General features: G+C 41.1%; 1 protein-coding gene across 1 annotated transcript in view; it reads right to left on the bottom strand.

The window, feature by feature from the left end:
* LOC146321191 (eukaryotic translation initiation factor 3 subunit H) overlaps positions 1–17,691 on the bottom strand; it is a 71,368-nt gene that overhangs the window by 27,754 nt on the left and 25,923 nt on the right. The window contains exon 3 of the mRNA XM_084726244.1: positions 2,197–2,364. Coding sequence (XP_084582370.1) covers positions 2,197–2,364 — 168 coding nt within the window. The remainder of the gene's footprint in view (positions 1–2,196; positions 2,365–17,691) is intronic.

Raw genomic sequence — 17,691 nt, 5'->3', positions numbered from 1 at the left:
AGCATAGATACTTGCAAGATTTATCTTGAAACAAGACTATTGTTTTTTTTTCCACACCTTTGTGCTAACCTCAACTAATCTTTTCCTGCATCTGTCACATTGATATATTGCTCAGACTCTCTGAATGTCAGCCGCAGCAGAATATCACAAGACTTCTCAGTGACAGTCCTATTCTTAGATGCCCACTGATTAAAGAGACTAAACTTGACTTGCGATTGTTTAAACTTAAAAGAATATGAAGCATAAATGACTGTAATCAAGTCCAGCAGCAGTCTAACAATGCCATTTTTAGTGCATAATAAGTAAAAAACTAATTCTGACCTGGTATATTCAACCTGAACACGCTATTGTGATCTTAGAATCCCTATTGTTCTGTGAAGATTCAGAATAATTTTGTGCAGCTATTGTGGAGATCTTAACTGGTGCTGGCCTAGTCTACTGGAACCACTTTCCACCCGCACAAACCTGTCATTAAGGGTTGTGTGGGAATGGCTGAATGGCTGTGTGACAGGTGAACAATATAGCAATAGATCTGCTCTCCACATTCTTCTTCTTTTACAACTTTGTCAATAAAACATTCCCTGGTAGTGAAGGCAATAGAGTGGATAAGAATTAGACCACCCTCTGACCATTACCTGTGCTGACCGACAGCTGAACCCATCTTGGCTATTCAAACACACTGAAGGAACACAGGCTTAAATTTTAAGTGACCACTAACAAAATTAATTTTCACCATTAAAATCATCTGAACTATTTCAAAAACTTAAGAATGTAAACTTGTTGTTGCTTTGTTATTGTAGCATGGCTGGGTGCATTATAACTCTTTTTACCTCTAATTATTTGTAATTATTTGTTCATAACTTCAACCAACTTCTATGTTTTAATACTTTGATATGGCCAAACTTAAGCTGGGCTCAAATTAGAGGAGTTTTAAAATCTAATCTCTCTCTCATCTCAAACAAGCACACAAAATAAGATTTGAAAATAATGGCATATTACACACTACAGGACATTATTAAGATTATCGTGCCAGAGGAAAGACGGAGCTCTCTCATGGAGAATGTGACCTCACATGATGTAAACCAGTGTTGCTCAACCCTGGTCCTCAGGGACACCTGTCCTGTGTGTTTTAGATGTTTCCCTGCTCCAACACACCTGATTCAAATGATCAGCTCATCATTAAGCCTCTGCAGAAGCCTGAAAACAACCTGATCATTTGAATCAGGTGTGTTGGAGCAGGGAAACATCTAAAACATGCAGGACAGGGGTCCCTGAGGACCAGGGTTGGGCAACACTGATGTAAACAATGGAGACGGATGTAGCAGAACAACTTGCTGGTGCAACATGAATTCTTCGCAGTGCGACAAAGCACAAGCAGAAGGCTGAACGAGTCTGGATGAGAAAATGTTTGGGGAGACACTGTCAACACTGCTTGACTATTCTTCAGTGAGAACTGGAGGTGAGATTTTAATTATCAGTTTTAATATCTGTCAACAGTAGCATGATAGCTGAATTATTTACCATTGCTTGGCAGCAACATCTCTCTTTCATATCAGTACTGACATAATCATCCAGATTTTAATTTATCAATATCAAACATGTTTGATGTTGATATGAGTCTAGGAGCAGTTTGTAGGGGTTAAGTTTGGACCTGTAAACTCCTCACATTACCCAATAATAAGTACTGACTGAGGGCCAGCCTAGATTTCACCTCCGATTCTCAGGAGGGCTGAATCTAAGGTAAACTGACCTGAAACTCCTGTAGTCTGAGACTTGCTTTAGTTAATAACAGATGCTATCTTCAGTGTAATAGTGCTAGCTAGGAAAAACACCATGTTTTCTTTAACCAGATGTGACAAGCCCCATCTATTGACACTGTGCAGTAGTTGACCCCTGGAACCCCTGCTGGAACCTTCAGTTTTAGCCGATTTGGCTATCATATCATGGCTTTTAAGTGTCTTTCTGTCCTCTTGTTTTAACTTTATCTTCATTTTGTCTTGTTCTTGTTTGGTCATACTGTTTAGCTTCTGTTTTATATTGCTTTCTGTCTCCATGCCGTATCTTGCCTCTCAAAGCACTTTGGAAAAACTGTGCTTTTAAAAGGTGCTATATAAATAAAGTTATTATTATCATTGCATTATTATTATTATTATATGATGGATATGGTATGAGTGAAACAAGTGTAGTACTACTTACCATAGATGAGTACAACTGACTCTTCGATGGCGTGCTGGTAGCTGAACTGGGAATCGAGCAGCGCTCGGCTGACAAAAGAGCCATAGTAGGTGGACTGGTACCAGCCCACATGCAGATGGTCAATGTTGACGTGACGCAAAGAACGCATCATCTCCATCTGGTACTGGACTAGAGGCAGAGAGAGAGGTAGGGGTGGAGAGAGAGGGGAAGAGAAAGAGGGATGGGACAGAGAAAGGGAGAGAGAGAAAAAACATTTAAATTCAGAATGAACTTCATTCAAATCAGCTTGGGGATTTTTTTTGGATCCATGAATATCTGGCCTCCATCTGGAACTGGACATGGTGTACGAACAGAGGGAGGGAGGGAGAAGATGTGAGAAACATGAGAAAATACAGTGAAAATAAATGAGCAACAAGGATGTGAAGGAGAAACGCACTGAAACAGAGAAAAACAAAGGCTTCATCTTCTGTTATCTGGTGGTCGTGGTGGAGATTTATAAAACAAACATCAAGTGGGATTACAAGTCACCCTTTCATTCCTTATGCCAGTAAATATATCCTGGTAGAGAGAAAAAAAGGCTAGACAGATACACAGACAGGCTTCAGCTACTGGGAGATACATTACGAGGAGAGCCATTTCATTACGCCAGACACATCCTAAGGATGCACAGCCAGAAATACAAACAACCTGCCTCGCCGGCTGTAAGTAACAACCAACGCAAGCGAGCAAAACAGCATCTCCATGCAGGCTAGCTGGGGGAGGCTGATAAATCAGGGCGTTATTGGGCAGCTGTGGCCCCGTAGACCCCAGTCTGTAGAGCACATCCTTCTCCTGTTGGGGCTGTTAACGAGAACAAACTGGAGAGGTGGAAGAGAGGGATGGCGAGAGCAGATGGAAAACAGCAAAAAAAAGATGGTGGGCAGCAGAAAGAGGGGAAGAAGGAATTAAAGGGGGGAGAGAAGGGAATAAGGGGGAACGAGAGGAAAAGAGAAAGAGGGTAGAGAGGAGAACTGAAACAGAAAGGATGGGCGCGCATGAGGAAAAATGTAACACAGCTGCTTATTTTTCATGCACAAATGTCTAGAGTTGCAACAATTAATCGATTAATCGATTAGTTATCAACTACTAAATAAATAACTAAATATTCTGATATGTGATTGATCATTTTTGGTCATTTTTTAAGAAAGAAATTCTATGATTTCAGTTTCTCAGTTGGGAATATTTTCTGGTTTCTGTAGTCCTCTACAACTGTAAATGGAATATCTTTGGATTGTGGACAAAACAAGATGTTAGAGGGCATCACACTGGGCTTTGGGAAGCAGTAATCAACAGTTTTCAAAATTTTATGACATTTTATGGACCAATAATGAATCAAATAAGTGAGAAAATAATCAACAGATTAATCGATAATGAAAATAACTGACAATTGCAGCCCTAAAACTGAAGGTCCCAGCGTCTTAAATATAAGAATTTGATGCTTTTCTTTGTCAGTTATGACAGTAAATAAAGAGTTTTTTGGTTCTGGACTGTCGGTTGGACAAAAGATGTGATCTGAAGTCACTTCCCAATTTTTGGAAATTGGGATGAGCATTTTTTTTTTTTTTTTAATTTTTTGACATTTTGATTAATTTCATTTAGATTAATTGATAATGATTGTTAGTTGTGTGTCTAATGTTATGTCACCCTATGACAAAGGTGACATTTCTCTTTTGGCTTCTATCTAATGGTCTGAACTCAGGCCTGGTGGTAAGTCACAATATATAAACATCTCAGCTGAGTCACTTCTAGATATTTGACCTCTCAGAGTTCATGAAACACTCAGAAAGAGGCTCTGGACTGTGTTTTGGGAGTCTGCAGTCACGTATATTTTGTGGTTAATTTCCATGAACGTAATCAGTCTTTAACCAACCAACCTCCCACAAACACACACGCACTTCTCACTCACAGTCATTGTTCCGCTGCCTCTGCTATACTCCACACAGAAAAAAAATGACACTTCTCTGCCCACTATTACACATTCAACCCCTGCAAAAGTGTGGCACGAGGAGGAGAGGTGCCTTTTCCTACAGCCAATGAGGTCTCACTGAATTTTAACATCTGGATTGGAGCAGTGGCTGGAGACAGACAGGCTGAGAGACCCTATTCATAGCCTGCTCTGCAGGGATGGACTGGATGTAACAATCTAGCCATTTAATCTAGCCTTTTTGTTCAGTGATTGACATGGTCAGAGAGACAAAACAAGCAGAGAAGATGGACGGGAGAATACAGGAGAACGCAGGAGGGAGGAGACAGGAGAGAAAGAGTGGAATTGAAGAAGATGAGGGGGAAAGGAGGGATTGCAGACCATGTAGCAATTCTGTGACAAGCTGCAGGAGGAGGAGGAGGACGTGTCAAGTGGTGTCTGGCGCTGTGTCTGTGTTTCTTAGACGTGATTCTTACACATAGTAGAAACCCCACAGGAGACGTGTGTATAGTATATTTCATCAGGAAAAATTAGCTGGTGGGGGTAGCAGGTGGGAGAACATTCAAGAGTCTTTACTTCTTCATTCTGAGTCTGCGGTGACGAATGAGAAGTTGGTGAGAATTAAAACATGGAGTGGGTGAGGAAGCAAAAGAGAGCACATGAGGATGGGAGAGTGTTTGTGACAGACTGAGAGTCGGTGTGTGGGAGAGTGGCGCTGCCCAGGGGCAGGCTAGCAGCAGACCCCAAGACACACAGAGCTCAATGGAGAGGGAAGGCAGCCTGCCACCTAACTACTGTATCTGTCTCTGCACTTCTGTTCCAATCAGTATGTGTACTTACTTCTCAAGCGCCACTGGTGCGTGTACCTGCCCCAACACCCCATCATTAGCAGGGAAATTGTGCACAAAGTGATCTGTCTCTGAAGCGAAAGCTGAAGGCTGGAGGATTGACAACAGAGGCAGGAAAACCAATCAGCTGCATCTCGTTGTAACCAATCAGAAAACTCACTTCCCTGTCTCTGCATCTCCTCTTCACTTTATGTCAGGCTAGTGCGTAAAATGACTTACGATTTTAAAAAAGAAATTTGTTGAACTATGAAGCCTTCTGTGAAAAAAAAGACATTTTTTGATATGATAATTTAAATGAATGACTAAAAACTGAGATTGTTTAACACATCAGCAACTGAGTATGTTAATGTGATTAATTCAACCACTTAACATTTGACAGTTTCCACTGCCAACTTACTCCTGCATCTTTACAAATTGTGTTTTAGCCTGAACACACCATCATGTCTTGTAAGTGACAATATGCAAAACTCATAATTACTTGCCTTGGCTTTCTATTAACTGCTAATATAAAATGGTTTCAGGAAGACTTCAAAGTCATTGACTCTTGATTCATCTGATTTTTAAGTTTAGACCATGCATGTCAAACTGGTCCACAAGGGGGCCGGTGTGGCTGCAGGTTTTCTTTCCAACCAAGTAACAGCACACCAGACTTGACTCATTTAATCAACTGATCTTGGTCTTCAGACAGCTGATTGGTGAAACTGTGTGCTCTTGGTTGGTTGGCACAAAAACCTGCAGCCACACCGGCCCCCTTATGGACCAGTTTGACATGCCTGGTTTAGACTCATGTCCAGATTTTTCTCAGTGTCCTTGAGGTATCTAAAACCAAGTTTATTCAGACTGTTTGTGTAGAATTTCTGGCTTAGGAAAGGTCATGAAATGACCTCTGAAGTGCTGAGCATTTCAAAAGCGCAAAGCAGGTTGCACAGGAATTTGAAAAACATGGGACTACACAGTGTTTACCCTGAGCTGGTAGGTCAACTGAGCAGCCGACAGCTACCAAATGACCAAAAGCCTGTGCAGCACACAAGCAGAGATAGAGGCTCTTGGCAGAAATTAAAGATCATTCTGCAAGGACGGCAACATGTAGCCGAGCTCTCCAAAAATCATTTTCTAATTTGTTGTGGAAACAGATAGTGGAGCCAACTGGTTAGGCTGATGCAGAGTTTCCTCAGAATTTCAAATCACTGTATTTCAATAACTTAATTTCTAACTACTATTTTGGGGAGGATGAAGGCCCCACCTAAACAAAGGGGACTGAATGTTTTCTGAAGGCAGTAAGGAGACTGACTTGTACATCTTCTATCCATCTGAATGACACTCGGCTTCCACTGGAGACTCAAGCAGACAAGCTGACTTACAAACAAACTACTACACGCTGTACCCAGGTCAGAAAGAAATAGATAGAGGACGCATGCGGACAGCCAACCGACATGGAGCCTGATAGCTAAACTGAGATTCAGATGGCTGAGTGAGACAACAGGCCAGTGGCAGGCCAGCCAGCTCATCCACCACAGATCTAATGCAGTGCACAGAGACTTGAAAATGCCACAGGACCACAGCTTTGTTTGTTCATAAACCAAGAACTACAACTGCGAAAAGAAATAGCAAAACAAACTGTGTGACCATCTGACATAGGTGGGTGTGTGTGAGTGTGTGTGTGTGTACATTCCACAATATAGTAAAGCAGCAAAGCCTCCGGAGATCTGGAGAACTCTCACGATGCGTGGTTTAAAGAAACTACATGAGTACCACATGAAAGTAGAGAACATTCTGACAAATATTCCTCTGACTGAAGATCTTGATGAGACATACTTTTATGCTGTTTTAGTAGGGTTGTATCTGACTCATAACTTTGTCATTTGAATTGTACTGGGCAATTCAACACAAAGATTTGATGATTCGTTCCTTTTTTCACTTCAGGGCCACGCTTCACTCCTTAATCAGACTACATGTGTTTAACCAGTAATGCCTTATTAGATTAGATAGATTTTTATTTTGAACATGTAAAAGGAAAGTAAACAATAAAAATGTAAAAATTATCTTAAGATTAAAACAGAAACAGAGACCCTGTACAAGTTCTATAGAGAAATTCTCAAAAAAGTGAAAACATCAGATTTGCACTTTGTGAGAGAAAAAGTGTACGTCCTCCTGATCATTGTTCATGTGTAAAATCCCAGCGCACCACCGAGTGTCTCTCCTGGGCTGCTGACAGTGCACTCAGTTTCTATCGCCCTTCTCTGCTCACAGTGAGTTTTGTGGTTTGTGTTCATTTTGAGACTTTGTAAATTTTAAAGCCTGTCATGCTGCTGCATTGATCTATCTACAAGGACAAAACAATAGGCTATTCTGAAAGAGTATTTTATGCCGTTTATCTAATCTGATCTTGCCATCGAATTGATAATTTATTTCATATTTCTATGTGGATGTGTATTTGTTTTGTATTGTTTGTCAATGTTTCATTGAGATGGTAATACATTATTGAATCTTGAAACTTGTTTACCAACCACTCATTTTACCATCTCTCACTAATTAACGAACAGCATGCTGTCACATGGATTTTTTTTCAATAAGTGAACCAGCTATTAAGAAAAATTCTGACCCCCCCCCCCCCATATTCATAGGTCCTCAATGAAATGTCATCCCTGTGATTTTTCGAAGCTTCTATCTGTGTTATGCTGTGACTGTAATGCACACAGACTGTTCAGCTTAAGGAATCTTAGCTGACTGATGATCTGAATCTTCAACTTTCAGGGGGCAGCTCTAGTTTTTAGTGCAAAGACAGGTGCCATCCTTCACTGAGCTACAAGCAAAACAGAGTCGGGTGTGATGTACCAGTTCTAGGGCTGCGACTAGTGATTACTTTCATCAATTAATCTGCCCCTTATTTTCATGATTAATTAATTGTTTAGTCTATAAAGTATTTAAACATTTGTGAACTGTCATCACAATTTCCCAGAACCCAAAATGACATCTTCAAATTGCTTTGTTTGTCCAACCAACAGTCTTTATTTACTATCACACCATAAATGACAAGGAAAATCAGCAAAACCTTAGATTTAAGAAACTGGAAGGCCTGAAAAATCAGAGAAATGATGAGAAATGCTTGCTTATCAAAATTGTTGGCAATAATTTTCTTTTGTCTAATGAGTGCATGTCTAACCAGTACATAGTGGATATCTGTGCTTTTCCTTTTCTCCCTTTCTTAAAATATGTGAGCAGCCACCATGGATCACAGATCTGGTGAGGGATGTGGCTCGAATGATGAAATAACAATACCTTCGATATCTAGATTCTGTCTCGGTCCTGTCCAGGGTGAGACTCAACCAGTTTAGAGGCCCTCTATAATTGCTGTTCAAAAAAAAATGTGAAAACAGGAAGTCTTGCTCTCTGTGAACATCAATGGCAGCTTTAACCAGAGAACAGCCAATTTAACAACACCATCAAAGGCACAGAGGTGGGAGCATGCGCCACCATTTGCTATTCCTCACCCATTCCTGCTGCCCTGCCGCCTCTCCTATCAATCAATCTGGGTCCCGGGGCCAGACAGGGAACGAGTCTGCCCATTCCCTTAGCGCTGCTTGATTGTGTGTGTGTGTAAAGGAGAAAGGGAAGGGGATGGTGTGTGTGTGTGTGTGTGTGTAAGACGGAGACAAAATGAATGTGTATTTAAAAGAGTACGTGTGAAAGGAAGAGATCAGTGGGGGGAGGACAAAGGGAGAAGGAAACAGGACTGAGCGAAAGTGCAAAATATGGGTGAGTGGGAGTGTGTTTTTGAGCAGGTGTGTGTGCTTAAATGTGTGGAAGGTGCAATACAAAGACAAAGTGAGAGATATGTGAAGCCTAAGGATGCAATGTACTGCATGCTGTGCATCTAAAGCGAGCGCGTGTGTCCGCATGTGTGTGTGCGTGTGTATGGTGGAGTGGAGGTATTTATCAGCTTGAAGCTAAACTCCGCACCTTGGGCAGTAATGTTAAGAGTCAAAATAACAAGGCAGTTCCAGTGTGTGTGTGTGTGTGTGTGTGTGTGTGTGTGTGTGTGTGTGTGTGTGTGTGTGTGTGTGTGTGTGTGTGTGAGCGCATGTGTGAGTATGTCTCTGCAATGAACCAGACAGATAGTCCATACTCTAATACTCAATGACACAAGAGGTGAACTGCATCAGACCTTGCATGCTGCTGCAGGCCACAACATCTCAGCCCAGGCAGCAAGACGTGTGTGAGTGTGTATGTGTTTCTGAATGTGAGGATGCACGTATCTGTGTGTCACAACACATTCTAATCACCACCTTGACAGGCTGACGGGGCCTTGCCTGGAAAGTCTGCCGCGGTTTTACACACACACACACACACGCGCACACACACACACACACACACACAAACACTAGCTGAACTTTATATCCACTAATGTCAAGTTGAGCAGATGAATAATAGAATAAAATGATGTCAAATGTCTGAAACTTGCGAGCTATATTTCCTTTACCCTCCCTTTCTCACTCAGTTTGGTGAATAGAAAAGGTTTTTTTTAATAGATCAGGATAGATTATCAAACACATTTTGTTAAATTCTTTCCTTTTCTTAGTTGCAATAGAAAGCGATGACTGTGTGATGTACAACTGATCAAGGACAAGGAGACAAATAGTGAAGAAAAAGCTCTTAAAAGCTTGGTCTCCAAACAAAAACATGCAGCTGTGATGCGATTAAGCTCTAAAAAAAATAGCTGTTGTGTTCTGCATGGCTGTCTTACTTAACTTACCACGAACATATAATACTTAATATAATACATAAAATACTTTTTCCAATGTTGTGTTAATACATAAATATCCTAAATTAAGGAAACATGCCAAGCTGAATTTTTTATGATGGTCTCACATTTATTTCAGTTAAAATCAATGCTGAATGTTGGTCAAATAAGTATCTATGAGTTTTAAGGAATCATCAATTATCTTTTAAAAGGATGAAATGTTTATAATGTTGGTTAATGGTTAAAATGAGCAAAATGCAGGCAAAAGGCTGGCAGTGACTGAACTCCAACTCTTGAGTGTATATTTTTCAGAGCAGTGGGCTTTTGTTTTCAGGATAACAGGTTTAACTTTACATTGACAGACGACTGACAGTTATAAACAGCTGATAGGCTTAGAGTGTAAGACTCGCCGTCGCTTCCTCAAGCAAACTTCCTCAAGTCTGGGAAGAAGAAGACGGGGTAAAAAACTCACTTCAACCATAGAGCGTATATTGAATAGGATTTAAACCTATTTATTACACCATCTATGGCTTTAACTAGCTATTTGGACAGCAGTACTCATTTTTGGATGCACAATTGTTGCATATTGCTCCTTTAAAACATCTTACTCTACCAGCGTTTTGTCCAGAGGAGAAGGGTACCACAGCTTCTCCATTTCTTTCATCTTACCCTCAGGACTCCACACATCAACCCTAATTTAATGAGTCCACAGTCTTGACCCACTCGCTCTACACAGCTGGCAACCCGTCTGCACTCTATTCTGACATTCATTTGCTTCTCAGCACAAACTTCAAGCTGTTTTGTGAGGTAAAAACAGTGTGGTTCTTACTATCTCTGCATTAAAACTTGTTTTGTATCCTCAGTTTTCTTTAAAAGACTCCGTGACAACCCTTTTAAGTATTCTATAAATACACATGGCTTGGCTTTACTCCATATACGACAACAACAAAAAAAAAAATCACTACATCTGCTATTGTCTACGATGGAGAACAAAGTGAATCTCGATATCTGAAGGCCTTGAGACGGGCTGCCTGTTCTGCCTTGCTGTTCTGCTTCTGCTTTGCTGTTTACCCATCCTCCTTTAACCTTGCTTGCTACTCTTCTGAATTCCCTAAACCGGGATGGAGCATACCTGATGATATTATTGCACTTTTCTGTTCCTCTGAGTCCGTTCATCATATTACAAATCACTGCTGAACTGTAGAGTCCTCAACCCAGGGTTTCATTGATACCCTGTGCATTTTTGGGTCAATACAATTCATGTTCGAGGAGAATTATAATTCATATTTGAGGGGAAATATAATTCATTTTTGAGGGGGAAAGTTCTGTCCTCATGGACTGAAATATAATCAAACTACAAAGAGAAAAAAAACAAGTCTCCACAATGAATGGAAAGGGGGAAAAAAAAATGATGCAACGTTATTCTCAAGGACACTTCAGACCTGCAAATGCATAGCAATTTCTGTACCATGCACCCTTGAGGTGAAATGTATGAAAAACTGTACAGCTGAGAAAGTTTAACATTTCTTAAAATGCATTATATTGCCCATATCCATTCCCACCCCGCCCATATTTAACGGATTCAACATGATAAAAGCACTGTCAGATGTGTCTGGAAACCTTATTTTCTCCATGAACAACCACTACAGACAAAACTCTCAACACGTTGCCAGGTTCAGTCCAAGTCTCATTTGTTAGACTCTGCGTCTTTTGTCCCACAGGCACAATACAATATGCCAATTAGGCCTTGAGCTAACAGAGACTGTCCTTGAGCAAGCTCATAAGTGCCACCAATATAAGCTTTGAATTGATTTCTTTTATTTTCTTTTATTTCTCTCTTTCTTTATCTCTAAAAAAACACTTCCAGACAGCAGGAGAGACACACACATCATGCACACAAATGAACATATGCACATATACACATGCAGGTGGTTGTAAGATAGAGCTGACTATACAGCTATCTTTAAGCAGGTATAGAGCTCGATGGTGGCTTCCAGGCACCACTTACTGCCACTGATATGAAAGAGAAGCCAAGATGAAAAAGATGAAAACTAGCCATGCACACACCAACACAAACTCTCATACTAGACACCCTCCCCCTACAAAACTAAGAAAATTAAAATGAACACATGACAACTGAATCATTTACTATTGTCCAACTGTATTGTTTTGTACCAGTTATAAATCAGACCGGTGATTAAGCTGTAACACTGGGTCGTGTCTTAAGAGTCTTAAGAAGCTAAAGGAAGGCTGAAATAGCCAGCTAAAAATTCAGAAAACAACAGTTCAAAAAGAAGAAGAAAAGATAAGAAATAATGGATAGATAAGATATAGCAAATAGTAATGTTTTAATAGCCTAGATAGCTAAAAGCAATTGACAAAGAACTGAAAGAGTTAGCTAAAAGTACTGGATAAAACATGAAATAAATCAAAGTAGAGGACAAGCAGGATAAATACCTAAAAAATAATGGATAACCAGTCAAAATAGTTAAAAGTAATAGATAAAGGGCATTTGAAACATGGGTGATGAGGTGGTGTTGATGAAGGGGTACTTGAGTTCATCTGGCAGCACTGAGTGTGTACATCAGACAAAATAAAAGGTTGGGAAGTGGTGGTGTATATACAGCATCTGCATGACAGCACGACCACAAGATTAATGAGGACGACCGCTCAGCATCATTATGACATAGATGAGAGACAGAAATAGAGAGGTGAAGAGAGGAGAAGTGAAGGGAGGAGACACACAAGAGGACAAGAGAGGAGGAGTGGAAGGTGGAAGGAGGGGGAAGAAGGCGACTGCCTGTCTTTCATCTGTAAATACAATTTCCTAAGTGAGCACACTAAGTGGAGCCCATAACAGTGGGTTTGTGTGTGCGTGTGTGTGTGTGAGAGACGGAGATGTCACGAAGGAAAGCTGACCTGATGACTGACCTATGACACGACTATTGATTTCCAACATTTGGCATGTGGTGTGGAGAAAGTGATGAGTCATTACTTCGCTGATAATGGTGGCCCCCTCAACAAAGACCTGGAACATTTTCTCATCAGTGAACAGCAATAACTATCAAATGGTGCTTATGATATAAGCAAAGTAATTTAAAGTGTTTAGCTTGAGGGGAGCTGAAGCTTAGCTAAGGTTTACTGTCAAAAGATGACACCTACGTTGTTTCTAAACTTTACTTTATTTTCAAATCATCATTTCCAGCACACTGACTCCATTTTAAGCAGCCTTTAATGGCGCTGTCAAGGATCAGGACAAGTGCAACCTGACAAGCCAATCAATAAATCTCAACAGCATGGTAATTTGCAGGTTTTCATTTAAGAACTCTCCACTATACAGATGAATATAATTCAAATTAATTCATCAGAAATCACTTCTGTTCATTTCTTTTGCTAATTATTAACATCACCTTACTATCCTGCTCAATAAGCTTTCTGCTGACCTTGTCTCACTGTCGCTAATTCAGTAAAACTCGACTGTGCCTCAGTGTATGTGTTCCCACAGACATGCTGTCAAAGACATTAAGTTTAAGTACTTTCTTTTTCGTCCTCCTCTTAAGACAAAAGAGGACAAACGCTTTCTGCCTATGTGTTGTCAAGGTCAGCTGGTGCTGATGTGAGAGAGCAGATAGCTTGTCCCTCTGTCGTGGCACTTTGTCCGTCCACGTGTTCATCTGTCGGAAGGGGGGAACAGTGATGAATGTGCGAGTTGTCGGGAAGTAAATGGCGGTATCGAGTTGTGGTCTGGTCCAGGGTGTCAGGAGAGGTACGGGGCTAATTTTCAGCAGCGCGGCTATAATGGGATGTGTGTGCCTATTTGTGAGTGCGTCTGTGTGTTTGTGTGAGCGCACCCACAGCGGTCCATGTTCCACCTGGCACAGTGGATTAGGTGCAATTAATCTTAGTTAAGCAAGCCCTGCGGAGAGTATGCCTGCCTCGCACGCGCGCATGCACACATAAACACACACGCTGGGCCACAAACAGGCATACAAACACACTCAGTGATGCACTGATGCACGGGAGAGAGTGAAAGCGGAGTGAAGTTGCTGCTTTGTGTGCATAACACACTGAGGAGTTCACCATATGCACGTCTGACAGCACCGCTTGTCACAGGGCTTTGTTTTTTTAGTAGGAATGGGAAGATGATGTGAAAGGGGAGATGGTGCGTTTGTATATTCACATGTGCACACATCCTAGTTTATCTTCTGAAAGGGAGAAAAAGGGAAAAAGGCTCCATTTGATCTGCTTGTCATGGTTCGTTTAACAGCGTGTATGCTATCAAGAGGTAGGAAGTGTATAGTATGGAGGATACCATACTTCTGCAGCCCTTTTATACTGCATAAGCTATTATTTTATTCTATATAAAGACCCTGTGAGGACTGTGTGTGCCAGTTTTACATTTCATAAATGCTGCCATAACATTCAAATTAGAAACTGGTGCAGATGGAACATGTCTGAAAAACTGAAACATGGCTACAACTAATGATTATTTACATAGTTGATTAACCAGTTGATTATTTTCTTAATTAATTAATAGTTGTTTGCCTATAAAACATCAGAAAATAGTGAAAAATGTTGATCAGTGTTTCGCAGATCCCAAAGTGATGACCTCAACTGTCTAGTTTTGCCTACAACCCAAAAATATTCAGTTTACTGTCATGGAGGAGTAAAGAAACCAGAAAATATTCACATTTAAGAAGCTGGAATCAGAGAATTTTGTCATTCTGTTCTTTGTTCAAAATTACTCAAACTGATTAATCGTTTGTCAAAATAGTTGGCAATTAATCTAATTTATTAATTGCTGCAGCTCTTGGCAATAGAAATAAAAACAAAAAACAGTATCACATTTTTTGAGTCAGATCCCAAACTCTTCCTTTTTTTTGATTATTTTTTGGGCATTTGCCTTATTTTATTTTCTGATATGGACAGCTGAAGATATGACAGGAAAGGGGGTAGAGAGTGAGAGAGAGGGGACGACATGCTGCAAATGGGCTGCAGGCGGGAATCCAACTGGCAGCCATTGCACAGGACCTACAGCCCCAAAACATAGGGCGCAAGCTCCACCGCCACGGGGACGCCCCCCAAAGATCCCAAACTTAAACACATTTTTAAGAATGACCTTGTTGTGTTAAAATCATTCTTATTTAACCTCAGATGACCAATCATTGACTGCCTCGGCTTGTTGCTGCATTATGTCAACGCTGCCACCACACTGAACAGACACAACAAGTTATGTACCCTTAACTGATGCAGTGAGGAGCTTCTCATTTCTTAAACAACCATGTCAGAAGACATATCCTGTGGTCGTGGAAAAGATGTTACTCTGTTTCAGAAGGGTCAAATTACTGGCCTGCATCACGCAAAGAAAACAACTAAGGAGACTGATGAAACTACTAAATTTGAGTTAAGAACTGTCCAACACATTATTAAAACCTGGAAGAATATTTTCTTCAAGGAAGAAATGTGGTTGGAAAAAAACTTGAATGATCGTGATCAGAGATTGCTTAAATGTTTGGTGAAATCAAACTGTAAAAAATCAACAGTAGAACCCACGGCTATGTTTTAATGGTAAGAGCATTTCCCCATGCACAGTGAGAAGGGATTGGGACTAAACAGCTGTGTAGCCTTAAGAAAAACACTTATCAGTGAGACTAATCAGAAAAAAAGGCTTCAATTTGCTAGGGAGCATAAAGATTGGACTGTGGAGCGATGGAAAAAGGTCATGTGGTCTGATTATCCTGTTTCAGAGTGATGGGCGCATCGGGGTAAGAAGAGAGGTGGATGAAGTGATGCACCCATCATGCCTAGTGCCTACCGCTCAAGCCTGTGGGAGCAGTGTTATGATCTGGGGTTGCCTGAGTTTGTCAGCTCAAGGTCCAGCAACATTATGTGCTCAAAAAATGAGGTCGGCCCACTACCTCAATATACTGAATGAGCAGGTTTTTCCATCAATTGATTTTTTTCTTCCCTGATGGCAAGGGCATATTCCAGAAGACAATGCCAGGAAAGATATTTCTTAAGTCTGTAGAACACGATGTGTAGGCCAGGACATCTCTGCAGCTCAACAATATTTAATTTTAAAATTTTTGTCACACATTTTTCCTTATTATATTGTACTACTGCAATTTAAAAATCGCAGTCGCCATTTTGTGATATTATTCAGCCTTACTGTGAGCTTCACTTTGGCTTTTCGGAAACCTGTGTGTGACATCATGGAGGCTACAGTCAAATTTATTATACAGTCTATGGTTAAACACTACATTTCTTCTCCTCAAACACCATCAATCATTTCTTGTCTCCCTACTGGCTATAACAGGTGCAGCAACTGTACTCAATACATGTATTCACAGGTGTGGATCCTTTAGCCTCTCCCATACAAGTATCTATACAGGGACGATTAATCGCAGCACCACCCACATCATTTGTCTCATCCCTGTCCCATGTGGTTTCACCTGTGTGAGAAACCCTACAACCGTCTGACTTGCATGAATAAACACAGGACCATTGGTGATTAACACAGGCCAGTAGAGCAGCGGGGGGAGATATTTCAGGCATTCCAGCTTACAGAAGTAAAACTCCTGCACAGTTTCTGTATAGTGTTAGCTGACTATCAGCTGGAAGACTTTCAAGGCTTGAATGGGCATAAAATGGTTGAATCAGTTGCATAAAATATGAGCAAGTGGGTTAGAAAACTTCTAATTCTTTGATAAAAAATCAAATGCCAAATATTTTCTTGCAATGATGGAGGTTAAAGGAGGAATTAAGCCCTGGCAGCACTGGTCACCTGATGCTGCTTAGTGGTTGTTCACAGTGGCTGAGTTATTATTTATTCATCACTGTGAACTGGATTGGACTGAACTGTCTTTGGAAAAAAAAAATGGACTCTTTACTGAATGGATTGAACTCTGAGTTTTTAAACACACTGGTATCAGATCGGTACTCAGTATCAGTCCATATAAAGATTTCAGGTATTGCGGTAAGAACAAAACGGGCAGGCCTATCAAAAAATCTCTAGTCATCATTGCCATTTTTCTTCTTCACCATCTTGCTCCATTATTTGTCGACTGTTTCTTGGCCCCAGCATCTCTTTCACAGCTGTTACTTTTGCTGGCAATCTTTCTCCGTTTCTCCTCTAGTTGTTTGTGTCATAAGTCTCAATCTTTTCCTTGGGTGCTCTCATTTTCCCCCATAACTTTCTCTCCTTTCCATCCCCCCATCCCTTCACCTCAAACCTCCTTTCCCCTCTCTCTTGCCGTCCTCAACCCTTTTCTTCATTTCTCTCATCCTTGTCACATCGTTCTCTTCTCTCCTTCTTACCTTTCACCCTCCCCCTACTCTCCACAGCCCACCTGGATTAGCAGCTGCCTGCAGTAATGCATTCTGACCCCCCCTCCACACACACACACACACACACACACACACACACACACACACACACACACACACACACACACACACACACACACACACAGGCACACACACACACACACACACAGGCACACACAAAATTTAATGTGGGGCAGAATCGTGATGAGACAAAGGAGCGGATGAATAAAACAGTGGAACTGATGGCGATGGTGACGGCACCCGGGGGACCCACACTCTTGATTTATAACGCTGGGTGAGCATTCAAAAGCAGATACAGCCCCGGCTCGCTGCTAACAGCCAGTCTCAGCTCTACATTACAGTGGGAGGGAGACAGAGCTCGGATAGAGAGATAGAGAGACGGGGAGAGGAAAGGTGAGATACTGGGGACAAAGAGCAAAAGACAATCAGCAAGGTTTTTTTTAAGACCTTTGGAGAAGGCAAAGGTGCCACCCGCAGTCCTGATACATAACAGTGTCATGATTTCTTCAATGTTTATATATTTCCGTTAAAGGTGGGCTGCCAAGTGATTTGTAATTAGCCTCACTGAGGGAGAGCAAGAGAAAACGGAGGAAATC

The sequence above is a fragment of the Lutjanus erythropterus genome, chromosome 9, assembly GCF_056507025.1.
Source record: "Lutjanus erythropterus isolate fLutEry1 chromosome 9, fLutEry1.hap2, whole genome shotgun sequence".
Lineage (NCBI taxonomy): Eukaryota > Metazoa > Chordata > Actinopteri > Lutjaniformes > Lutjanidae > Lutjanus > Lutjanus erythropterus.
Note: the sequence above shows the minus strand (reverse complement) of the source record. Positions and strands in the feature narration are given on the sequence as shown.